The sequence below is a fragment of the Haematobia irritans genome, chromosome 2 (assembly GCF_050003625.1).
Source record: "Haematobia irritans isolate KBUSLIRL chromosome 2, ASM5000362v1, whole genome shotgun sequence".
NCBI lineage: Eukaryota > Metazoa > Arthropoda > Insecta > Diptera > Muscidae > Haematobia > Haematobia irritans.
Window position 1 is genome coordinate 217275603 of NC_134398.1, and position 13109 is coordinate 217288711.

Below are 13109 nucleotides of genomic sequence, written 5' to 3' on the forward strand. Positions count from 1 at the left end.
CAACTGAGTGAGTCTATTCATTCAAACCAATAATGGAGTTTAAATAATTTCGGCCTGGGCGATGCGAGAATGTCATACCATTACAGTGATAAAAAACTTGGGTTTTTGAATATCAGTTTTCCTCGGTTACAAAAAGCCGGACAATTTGCCAAAACCAGTAGGCGGTGTTTTTGAAACAAATTTATTTATAGATGAACACAATTTTTTAATGCATATTTACTCCGCACCAATTTGGAATCCTTTTCATTGCAGTTTATTAAAATACCGAAATTGACACTTTTTACATTGAAAACCCGAATGCCAGTTGTTGTGATCGTGAAAACGCCGGTTCTATCGGTCCAACAAAAATGGGATTTTCATAAAAACCGACAATCGGTGTAAGAAGACAAACCGGTTCATCGGTTTTCATCCACTCTAAATACGATAGGTTAGGTAAGGTGGCAGCCCGATGTATCAGACTCACTTAGACTATTCAGTCGTTTGTGATATCACAGTGGTGAACTGAGTGCTGCCCGATTTCATATTAAGCTCAATGACAAGGGACCTCCTTTTTATAGCCGAGTCCGAACGGCGTTCCACATTGCAGTGAAACCACTTAGAGAAGCTTTGAAACACTCAGAAATGTCAACAACATTACCGAGGTGGGATAATCCACCGCTGAAAAAAAAAACTTTTTGATGTTCGGTCGAAGCATGAATCGAACCCACGACCTTGTGTATGCAAGGCGGGCATGCTAACCATTGCACCACGGTGGCTCCGAGGCTTGGTCTAACATTTTTGGAAAACAACATTGGTTTTAGTTTCGTTATTGAAATATCCAAAGATGCTAATGGTAACCGGCCGTAAATGAGACCTCCCAATGCAGTTAACCAAGTTTTAGCCAACAAAAATCAAGTAGACATGTCCCGACTCACCGATCCTATTTTAATCCCTTATCGTGTTGGTCCATGGCTGAAACTGGATTAGATATAATGACAAGCCCTTGATTCCAGGCTCACTATGATTATTCAGTATTCCTTTGTGACACCATAGACCTTGTCTAAAATCACTTAGAGAAGCTTTAAATACTTGGAAATGTAACCAGCAGTACTGAGAGGGTATAATCCACCTACCAACTTTTTGGTATTCGACCGAAACTGGGATTGATCACTTGACCACCCTTTGTATGCAAGTCGGGCATACCAACTATTACATTTGTGGGCAAAGCGAACATGTTTAGGTTGAATCCACCATCAATGATTCGCTGTTTTCTATTATGGGTTTCTCTTTATTTGCTTGTTGTTGTAGAGAATGCCAAATTTCATAGTTATGATCAATCCAATTCGTTATATAGGTACGCGCCATTTTCTGCAAAGCTGATTTTTGCATTTTACCTTCAGCTACCATGTAATTTTTTTATTGTATTTTTTTATATTAGCCACTAAAAACTATCCAAATAATTAAAGATTAACACACACATGTTTTTTGTCCTGAAACACTTTATTTTAAAGTGATTCCATAGAATTTTTTCTTCCAAACACAAATTACAAAAAATGTAATTTTGTTACAACTTAAAAAAATGTACACGTTACGAAGTAAAAAACAACGTCGTTTCCAGGCGATAAGGGTACAAAATTCCGGGGGCGAATAATTTAGAACTGAATCATTTGACCCTTGCGTTTCTTGTCACCACCCAATTCGAAATGTTTGCAACGCTTCAATGGGGATTGCTTGCGGTATTTGCATTCAGTGCATTCCATACGCAATACAATCTTTTTGGTAGTCTTAGCCTGTAATTGGAATAAAAAGAGGGAAATTGTATATTAGTTTTCCAAGAATTCAACAATTAACAAAACAAAAAATGTATAAAGGAATTAAAAAAAATGTTCAAATCTTCCGGCTAGCGAGATTGGCTTTATGAATTACCAAACAATCTCTTGGAGGCCATAACAATTTGACAAACAAATCTGTTTCGTTACTCTGGCATATATTTATCCCACCAAAATACTTAGTTTCTCCCTTGGACAAACAACAGTAAACTGGTTCTACGAATATGCCTTGGAAATCGGTTAATCATTTACCATAAATCCTTAGCACTTACCTTCTTTCTGAAGATAGGCTTGGTTTGACCACCAAAACCTTGTTGTTTTCTGTCGTAACGACGTCTACCTTGGGCACCCTTACGCTCCTTGGACTTCTTGTATTGGGTGACTTTGTGCAATTTGTGGCACTTGCACTTCTTACAGAAGGTGCGACGTTGTTTTGGTACGTTTACCTAAAACAATCAAAGATAACTATCGTAAAAAATCTTTTGGTTTATTTCAGCGTCCACAAAACTTTTTGAAATTTAATGAAGTATTAACCACCAAAAACATCACTTTGCATCTTCGAATTTTTCCCAAAAATTATTTTTTTTTTTCATATTTACATTGCTGTTCTTATTTGGAAATATTTAAGTAAATCCATTTATGAATATATCCACAATCACATTTCTCATTTAAGGAATTTCTTTTGCTTGGCATCGCGTTGATGTTTTGAGATTTTTTCATTAAATTTCGTATAATTTCTTTTGGCACATACCATCTTGACGAATTTCAGTTGTCAAAGAAAGAAACGAAAAGAAAGAGAAGGGTAATAACGGATGCGCCATATGTGTCAGTGAATGTCAAATTATGTTCGAAAAAACGAACATAGCTATTGTTATGCGTACAAAACACATCTCAAATATTACAGAGTTGTATTTATTGAAGACTGTAGAGCATTACCATTATGGCGCATTCACATTTTAGTAATAGAAAGAAGTGATGCCGATTCCCGAATGGAAAAAGGCACCAAAACTATATTATAATTTCTAACACCCCAATTCCTATCATCAAAAATATTCAGCCAGTTAAAATTCAGTCGGCAAAACCAAAAAGCGACAAAAAATTGCGCGCATATTCTAGGGATATGGATAATGCGCTTTATGCTCTTTACAGACTATCAGTTATTCCGGACGACAGTGCTCGTGTCGAACATATCCCATATATTGTGCACATTATAAGTTAAGTCCGAAGGCATAATCGATACTGCTGCATGTTTATGGGATCGATAACACATTTACCGATTATTAAGACATCGCCGACAAGTCGAATCGATTCGACACACTGTAAGATTCTTTACAAACACCGACATTCCGCCCGGAATAACTGATAATCTGTAAAGCGCATTACAGACTATCAGTCGGCGATGACTAAATAATCGGTAAATGTGTTATCGATCCCATAAACATGCGGCAGTATCGATTATGGGATATGTTCGACACGAGCACTGTCGTCCGGAATAACTGATAGTCTGTAAAGCGCATTACAGAATATCAGTTATTCCGGATAACAGTGCTCGTGTCGAACATATCCCATATATTGTGCACATTATAAGTTAAGTCCGAAGCCATAATCGATACTGCTGCATGTTTATGGAATCGATAACACATTTACCGATTATTTAGTCATCGCCGACAAGTCGTATCGATCCGACATATTGTAAAGCGGACCTTAGACGGTCGGATAAACACTCCGACAGAGGTTCGTCAATTTGTTGTGTGTTCGTTCAAGTTTTGCCCTTACATTGGACGAACAAATGTGATGACAACATGAAAAAATAAGAAGAAGCATAAACAAACAATGAAGTTGTACGAAGATTTATGGGTGAAACCATTTTTTACTGAAAAAATGGAAGAAAATAATAAAAAAAAACCTTGGTATATGTGTCAAAACAATGATTTCTGAAGTAATCCACATTTAATATATTACAAATTACTTGATGAATTTAAAATACTTGTCGCCTGGTTTCCCATTGATTGGAAGTGGAATTTTTCCACGTTTTTGCCACAATACTGGTTTAGATTTATATATTTCTTTAATTTTCAACCAGAATTGGCGATCCATCATTAATTTCATTGCAGAAATGCCTGTTTTTAATGTAAAAATAAATTTGTATTTGATAATGTTTGTCGAACATCCCCTTACACTCAATGATTTGTACCACCCAACCAGAAAAAATCAAAGTTGTTTTGATTTTATGCCAACACGTCCCCGCAACAGCCGAACACGACCTTATACAATCGGATTTGTCGCCGCAACGAGTTGTGTCGCAGGGTTTATCCGACTGTATAAGGTGCCCTTAAGACTCGTTACAAACACCGACATTCCGTCCGGAATAACTGATAGTCTGTAAAACGCATAATACTACGTTCGCACTAGACACAACAAAATCCTCCTAGATCTCAGTAGATTTGCAATAAGCAAAGATCAGCTGGCTCGTAGAGGATTTCAACAAAATCTTTTTCAAAATGCCCTATTCTGCCTTGTACAGCTGTGGTTTTAGTACTAAAAATGCGCTTTTGTAACCCTGTCCCAATTTTTCTTGTAGATGAATGTGTGTGTGTGCGTGTACACATACGGGTTTGTGGTTGCATTGATTATTTACAAACAGTTGTTAAATCCTCAAATCTACGAAATCTCGTTATTTTGCCAGACCGAACACTTGAGATTTGTAAAGAGATTTTGTTTCTAAATAGCGAGATTTCGTGTCTAGAGCGAACGTAGTATAACTTAGAAGATCTATTAACTTTTAAAATAGGTATTGATTTGAAGCAATTTTAAAATTATAATCCTTAATCAAAAATCAATCTATTCGTTGTACGTTGTATACAGCTTAATATTTTTAATGCTTATATCCTCTGTCAACATTTTTTTAATTTGACGGCCCTTCTGAGAATCCCCGTCACGTCGAAAACAGTCGTATACGATATCCTAAGCTCGTCGCAAAAATGCGGTCACTATTGAGAAGTTGTACCACGCCAAGTTATTACAAAAAAACATCGCATGAGTGCAATTATTAGGTGACTTTTTAGATAAATTTGGAAATTGAAGTGCTGAAAACATAGTTATTACGCTTAAAATTGTAAAAGGAATATTGTTGAACAATTTTCGATTTTCCAAATGGAATAAAGTGAGTTTTTCAGATATTTTTCCAGACACGCTGCCTCCAACAAGAATAAACGCTGATAGACGCTGGAGCGCCAGCCGAATATAGCATAATTGCAACTTATAAATTTATTTGTTAACCTGGAATAATTTATAAGTTCTTATTCAAATTAATAAAAATCTAAACAATCGTATTTTACCTGACAACAATGATTCTTAAGTTCTATCTTAAGGTGGGTATTAAGTTCGAGTTTAGCCGCTAAAATCGCCATTTTTTCACGATTACTTTTCTTTAATAATACTTTTTAAGGAATACAAACTTTGTGAAAACTTGCTTTGGGCTATTCCCCATCAAGTTATAATAAAATATGCAACAAATAAGTATAATTTTATGCCTGTTTTTACTGATTTAGTTTTCACTTTAGTGAAAAAACTCGAACTTAATACCCACCTTTAAGGTGGGTACAATGTTCGGAAACCCACTTTATTTTCGCAATTACTTTTTCTTAAATAATCAAAATTATATATGAAAACCAACTTATTCTTGTAAAATCTTGCCGAAATCTAGAGGAACAAGAAACTGCGCATCAAATGAGTTAATTTATCTGCGTTATGTTGAACTGCTTTAATAAAGTAACTACGAAAATTTCAACGCGAAAACAAACATAGTACTTACCTTTAAAATGCACTTCGTCTAATAGTTTGAAGGGGCTCTTATTGGCGTCGTTCCAAATTTATCTAAAAAGGCACCTAATAATTGCACTCATGCGATGCTTTTTTGTAGTAACTTGGCGTGGTGACGTATACGACTGCTTTCGACGTGGTGGGGATTCTCAGAAGCACCGTCAAATTCAACAAATGTTGGCAGGATATAATTGAGTTAGTTTAGCTTTTTAACAGTCTATTCAGACCTTAAAAACAGTTTTTCATAAATCAATTAAAAATTGTACAAATTGAAAAAAACATCAAAAGCACTAAATGAAAACGCCAAAAAGCACAAACTTGGTGCTTTTTTGAAAAGGCGCTAAAAAGGCAATTTGGGCTTTTTGGAAATTAAAAAGCACTGAATTAGGTGCTAAAAGTGCCAAATTGCCATCACTGATACAAAGCAGGGATGGAAAATGCAGTACTTTGGTACTTTTTTTATACTTTTTCACACTGGTCAGTACCGTAGTAACCCCAAGAATGACTTAATACCTTTTGTGCAGATATTTTTAAGCCGATATCAGATTTATGGTACAATAGTTTTGACAAAATATTTTAATATTTTGAAAAAATCTTTAACAAATTTATTTGCTAATAGTCTTTTACAAATTTGGCAAAACAGACAAGTTCATTCGGGTAGAAAATCTCGAATTTCAAGAATGGTGTCATGTGTTTCTATATTTCGCATGCACACGAACACTTTCTAGATAAGAAGTAATCGATCGCGTACTAAAATAATGCATACCATTACAGTCACGATTGAAACTTGAGATAAAAATAATGTACCAATGTTTGGAGAAAATCTTACAAAAAAAATATTATTTTGCAAAAATTTATTTCTTCAGAAAGTTTTGTCAATTTTTTTTACAGAAAATTTTGTCAACATTGTTTCTTTTGGGAATTTTGTCAAAATTTTATTTTCTTTTTTGTTAACATTTTATATATTCTATACAAAATTTTGTCAATATTTTATTTCTATAGAAAAATTTGTCACAATTTTATTTCTATAGAAAATTTGTTTCAAAATTTTATTTCTATAAAATATTATTAAAATTTTATTTTTATAGAAATTTTTTCAAAATCTTATTTTTATAGAGAATGTCAAAATTTATATTGCTAGAAAATTTTGTCAAAATTTTATTTCGGTAGAAAAATTGTATTTCTATAAGATATTTTGTCAAACTTTTATTTCTATAGAAAATTTTGTCAAAATTTTATTTCCATAGAAAATTGTGTCAAAATTTTATTTCTATAGAAAATGTTGTCCAAATTTTATTTCTATAGAAAATTTTGCCAAAAATGCATTTTTATTTATCAACAGCAAATTTATGAGGTACCATGAAGTACAACTGTGGCTACAGTGATTACAATACTACTGCAGTCTTTGGAATACGATAAAAAAATATTTAAAAGTGAGGAGTTGACAAACGTAATTTTATTTTCTTTAAAATTCAGTCTAAAGGAGCTGTTGACAATAATCTTCCAATGGAATTTTTGTTGAAATTTAGTAAAAAGTACTTTTTTACAAAGCCAATAAATGCGTATAAAAAATATATCATGACACAAATCCGAGTCGAGTATCATGTAAATAAATTAAAATACAATAATTAAACTATGAAAAGGAAAGTGGTACCGCAGGTGGTGAAATTCTCTATCAATTAGTGGCGTCTGATTCTGTACTAAACACAACCATTGGAGAAATGCTTGTATTCAATAGGCTTTCAAACAGTTTTTCAAAGAGGAAAATTTGTTGAAGGCAAGCAATTTGCTAGGCTATTTGAATTAATGTTGAATATGGGATTCGCTATCAAATTGATATTGTGTTACATGTGAAAAATACTCATCCTTGTCTTTGTTGGGAATGAAAAACGAATAGGGCAGATTCGTTGTCATCGTTAATTAAGTTTTTCTATTTAAGGCTCTTAATTCCCTATCCTTCATATTGATAGGTATTGAAGAAAAATTTGGTGCCAAATAGGGCTGTCACCCGGGTGCCAAATAGGGCTGTCCCGTCCTGAATCACAGAATTTTTTATTTTTACTCCCGGGGTCCCTCAAAAATTTTCCCTTATTTATTAATAAAGTGGAAGTTACTTAAAACGATGAATTACAAAGGATTAACACAAGTGTACGAAAATATACCTAATCCAATCAAAATCCTTAAAATGTTTTGTTGAGTAAGATAGCGACATGACATGATTTTTAATTTATTTTTCCCCATAATTTTTGTTCTTTTTTCATATTGTAGTTGGACTAAAGGTGGAATTACATACCATGCGGTTATACGATTCTTCATTTGAGTTACACAGCATGCGTCGGAACACAAACAAATTTGCTGATTACATTCCTCGCCTCTGCACTTTTTATTATGTTTTTATATTCCACACACTTTTTAAAGTATTGGACATTATGTATTTTTTTAATTTCCTTAATAATTCCTCCGTATTTTAGATTGTTTTTCGTTTGTTGATTTGTTTGCATGTTGTCAACGCACTCGACGCATTGAAAAGTTAAAAGTTCAGGTGGAATTACATACCATGCGGTCATGCGTGCGTACGTTGTATTCGAATGCGTTGACGAATACGATTCTTCAATTGAGCTACACAGCATGCGTCGGAACACCAATGAATTTGCTGATTACATTCCTTGCCTCTGCGCTTTTTGTTGTGTTTTTTTATTCCAGGCACTTTTTAAAGTATAGGGCTTTATGTATTTTAACTTCAATCAATAACATTTCGTCCATATTTTAGATTGTTTTTCGTTTCTTGGTTTGTTTACATGTTGTTTAATGTTGTCAACGCACCCGACGCATTGAAAAGTTAAAAGTTCGTCAACTTCACGCGTCATACACATATGTTACTTTTATCGTGTAACTCAAACAATCGTAGTTCCCACATTTTAACTTTTTTTGACAACAGCATATAACGTACGCACGCATAAATGGTACACAGAAAAAATTTCGCGAAAAATTTTCCAATTAAAATCTTAATTGAGTTTTAAAAAATATTCAATCAAAAATATAATTGGATCAACAATTTTTTTAATTGAAATAAAAATCAATCACACAAATGAATAGTATCAATTAATTTTTATTGGATCAATTAATTTTTATTGGATCAATTAATTTTTTAATTGATACTATCATTTCTGTGATTGAAGTCATTTCAATTAAAAAATTAATTGGATCAATGAATTTCGGGATTGAATCAAAAACATATTTTTTTGTGTGTATGTAATTCCACCTTAAGTGTTCGTTAAGTATACCAATTTGAAATTGCTTTTTAATTTACTCTTATGTTTTTTTTTGGTGTTTTTGTTTTTTAATTGAAATAAACTAAATTGGATTAATGTACAACAATTTTTTGGCGATGTATTTAAAGAACCGCGAAAATTTCGGGATCCCGAAAAAATCACAGGATTCTATATTTTGAAATCCCGTATCCCGGGATTTATAAAATTCGATCCCGAATGACAGCCCTAGGGCTAATACAAATAATTGATCTGAATTAGAGGTGTGCACGTGAGTAATATTATACTCACGCTCACGCACACTCACGACGGAAATATCTAACTCACGCACACTCACGCACGATAGTTTTAGGTAGGTCTCAGGCACACTCACGAAAAGAATGATTGTACTCACGCACGAAAATGTCGTTACTCATGAAAAATACCGTGACTCACGAAAAATATCGTGACTCACGAAATATGTCGTAACTAACGAATAATTTTATGAGTAATTTACCTTAGGGACGTGTCTGAAGTCATGAGCACGATTAAAATCGAGAGCGTTATTAAACTCTTAACATCCTAGGTGTCACTAAAATTGCAAATGAATTTAGCTTTTAAGCGTTTTATGTTGGAGAGGGGGATTATTTTCGTGAGCGTAATTCGTTACTCACGCACACTCACGTAGATATTGTTTTCGTTACTCACGCGTGAGTTACGAAAATTTTCGTGAGTCACGACAATTTCGTGTCACGTGCACACCTCTAATCTGCATAGTTTTTTTTAGCAGCCACCTTATGGTATAGAGATGTATAAGTGAAATCGCTTTTGTATACATTTTTGGTAAACTGAGAGAACGCAGCAAAATACCTAGAGTTGCCATTTAATTTTTTTAATATGGATTTGGAAAAGATATCAAAAAGCACGTACGCTAATTTGGATGTGATAGTGAAATGTATGGGTCGGAAATATCTGGCGAAACCAGATATTTCCGTAATGAAACATTATAGCAAAAATTCTAATGTCATAAAATTGAGTTAAATTTGTGAGAAAATATTGTAAAAAGTTTTGTCTTGAGGCCTGCACTAAGTTCGCGTATCACAAGTTGAAACCAAATTGAAAGTGAAATACAAAAGTTAATATACTACTTTTCATTGCATAACTTGAAGAGAATGGTCCAAAGAACTAATTTTATAAGTTTCAATCTATAAACTCACGGACTAACGCATAGTATGTTATTCCACCTTTACTGTTTTCATGTTTTCATATTAAAAATTAATATTTATATACCAATAAACTAACCCAATATTGGCAACCTTTTTTTATACATCTCTCTTGCGTTACTCTCCATTTTGTTGAATAAATTAATGTTACTCTAGCATCACTTTTTGGACAGAAGAGCAGCACTGTACGGAATTTTCTGTCATATAAACATGGCACGCCAGTACAGATGGCATCAGTTCGTTTTGTAGCTTCGCACAAACAATTGACGAGGGTGACGTTACTCAGCCTACAATTATAAGGAATACGATGACCATACATTGATTGGGAAAGTAGAATACGAGGATAGAAGAGAGGGAGTTCAATGCCCAGTTTTCTTGTTTGCAGTAAAACGTTGGTTAAGTCATCACGAGTTTAGGCGTGTTTGAAACATAGTGTATAATAGGCATGTTTTCCGAAACAACGCTAAAGAAAAATTCAATAACAAAGCTCTGTGTGACTACTATATCAAATACTAGCAGATGCTAATTTAAGGGTCGAAAGTAGAATTTAATATTTCTCTGTAAATCTATGTTCACTTTGAGATTGAGTACAATTGTCATCAAATCAAATTTAGAATATTAACTGCTGAAAACATATAGATTCTGCACAATGAGTACATTGTTTTACCGAAATAACTTTGTGAAATAGTTTCTCATGGTTAACAATTTGGTGAAAATATAGAAATTGAGTTCATGTTCAATCTTCTGTGAAGAAAAATAAAAATAAGGAAAAATTTCTGTGAAAGAAAACTCAGCTTGTTTTATAATTACGTTTGAAATTATTTTAAATATTTGTTTAATGTCGTTGTGGTCCTGTGACGTTGCTTTTTTACAATTTAGAAATAGTCAAAAATATGACAAAAGACTAAATATTTTAGATTCATTACAGAAAAGGTTGGAAATCACCAATGAAACGTCGGATGTAAATATGAAATAGTCTTTTATTTGTATATTCAGAGATGTTGATAGTCCATTTTAGAGCAGATCTAAGAATAACCAAAAATAATAAGGTCGTACAAAATTTAACTATTAGAAACAATTTTATTGTTGTGGTTAAAAGCAATTTCTCATATAATTGTCTCGTACGATTATACATCGTCATTTCTAGGTTATGGATTAAAAACCAATTCCTCATATCCGAAACGAATGAATTCGTTCTACTATATCGATGATAAAAACACCTGAATTTATAAAGAAAACTCAGCCTTATTCGAATAAAAGCATTCGTTTCTGATATGAGAAATTTGCTGTTACTACATTTTTTGTAGACTTTGGAGATCGTAAACACATATTCGGAATTTGAAATGGATCAGGTGAAATATAAAATCAGAAATGGACCCACACAATTTGATTAGGGATAATAAATAGGGTTAACAAATATTGAAAAATAACTTATTCAGCAAAAAAAATTATAGTCAAATATTTGATTTTATATCAAATGTACTCTGATATAAAAACCTCCAATACCGTCGGACATTTTGGTACATTTTCGGTACCATTTTCCCCTATATAATTCGACATTGGAAAATGATTTCTACGTAGTCTACAAAAATGTCTAGTGGTGAGTTCAAATATTTGATAAGCAATAGCAACACTATCCTATTTTCCATCAAGGAATTAGAATGGATTTTAATTTGGCGACTCGCCGCCAGCCGTCACGTATTCCGTCGCGGATTTTGGGCTTCTCGTAAGAAATGATCGTAAACAAGTGCTCGCTTATCGCAATGGTTATATTTACACACTAAGGATCTGTTCAAAACCAAAACTTTTTACTATTAGAAAAAATAAAAAAATAATAGTTTGCTGTACTCATTTCTTTAACAAATAATTTGTTTATTTGTTTTGAGATATTTAAAACATACGAAGCCATGTGATGTCGTAAATGTCAATAATTCTCAGCAAATGTCAAATTTCTTTGATGCCCCTGGGCTAGTGAAATTATACTCACCTCTTTTCATGTCAAATTTTTACCAATGCTAGTAAAAAGTTTCGGCATAGACCAAGAAAATATAGAGACATACTTTGATAATTCACCATGGTTTTGTTTATTTGCAGTGCGCAGTCATTCCACTCAATTGCGCAGTCAAGTGACTCAATTTCTTTTGTTGAAAACGAGAATTACCATACAAATCAGTCAATTTGCATTACAAAAAAGGTGTAGATGTATAGAATTTTATATGCTTTTACAATAGTTGGTGTTTCATCAAGAAAACAAAGGAAAGTAAACAAATTAAAGCCAAATTAAAAAAATCACTCAATTGCAGACGTAAAAGAGCCCTCTACGGTGTGCAGACAAACTACAGCGCTGTGCATTCATTTGAGATGTCTATACCTTCCTTGGTCTATGGTTTCTGCATAGACCAAGGAAGGTGTATACACCTTCCTTGGTCTATGCAGAAACCATAGACCAAGGAAGGTATAGACATCTCAAATGAATGCACAGCGCTGTAGTTTGTCTGCACACCGTAGAGGGCTCTTTTACGTCTGCAATTGAGTGATTTTTTTAATTTGGCTTTAATTTGTTTACTTTCCTTTGTTTTCTTGATGAAACACCAACTATTGTAAAAGCATATAAAATTCTATACATCTACACCTTTTTTGTAATGCAAATTGACTGATTTGTATGGTAATTCTCGTTTTCAACAAAAGAAATTGAGTCACTTGACTGCGCAATTGAGTGGAATGACTGCGCACTGCAAATAAACTAAACCATGGTGAATTATCAAAGTATGTCTCTATATTTTCTTGGTCTATGGTTTCTGTTTCAAACAGGCCCTAGGGTAGGTGTATTGGCAGCCTGATATTTCAGGCTCACTTAGACTTTTCAGTTCATTGTGATACCACAGTGGTGAACTTCTCTCTTATCACTAAGTGCTGCCCGATTCTATGTGAAGCTCAATCACAAGGTACCTCCTTTTTATGGCCGAGTCCGAACGGCGTTCCACATTTCAGTGAAACCACTTAGAGAA

The 13109-nt window shown here is 33.5% G+C and overlaps 2 protein-coding genes across 2 annotated transcripts in view; one reads left to right on the forward strand and one right to left on the reverse strand.

Moving 5' to 3' along the window:
• Psf2 (DNA replication complex GINS protein PSF2-like protein) overlaps positions 1-13109 on the forward strand; it is a 52626-nt gene that overhangs the window by 17876 nt on the left and 21641 nt on the right. The window lies entirely within an intron of this gene.
• RpL36A (ribosomal protein L36A) lies at positions 1461-2709 on the reverse strand. Its single transcript, XM_075297415.1, has 3 exons — positions 2560-2709; positions 2081-2254; positions 1461-1769 (listed from the first exon to the last, which is right to left on the reverse strand). The coding sequence occupies exons 1-3, from the start codon at positions 2560-2562 to the stop codon at positions 1632-1634; spliced, it is 315 nt and encodes a 104-aa protein (XP_075153530.1). The 5' UTR covers positions 2563-2709; the 3' UTR covers positions 1461-1631.

Bases quoted from the DNA above. Each gene is read 5' to 3' on its own strand.
- RpL36A (XM_075297415.1), bottom strand. The intron at 1,770-2,080 runs GTAAGTGCTAAG...TTCCAATTACAG, and splicing joins AGCCTATCTTCAGAAAGAAG to GCTAAGACTACCAAAAAGAT.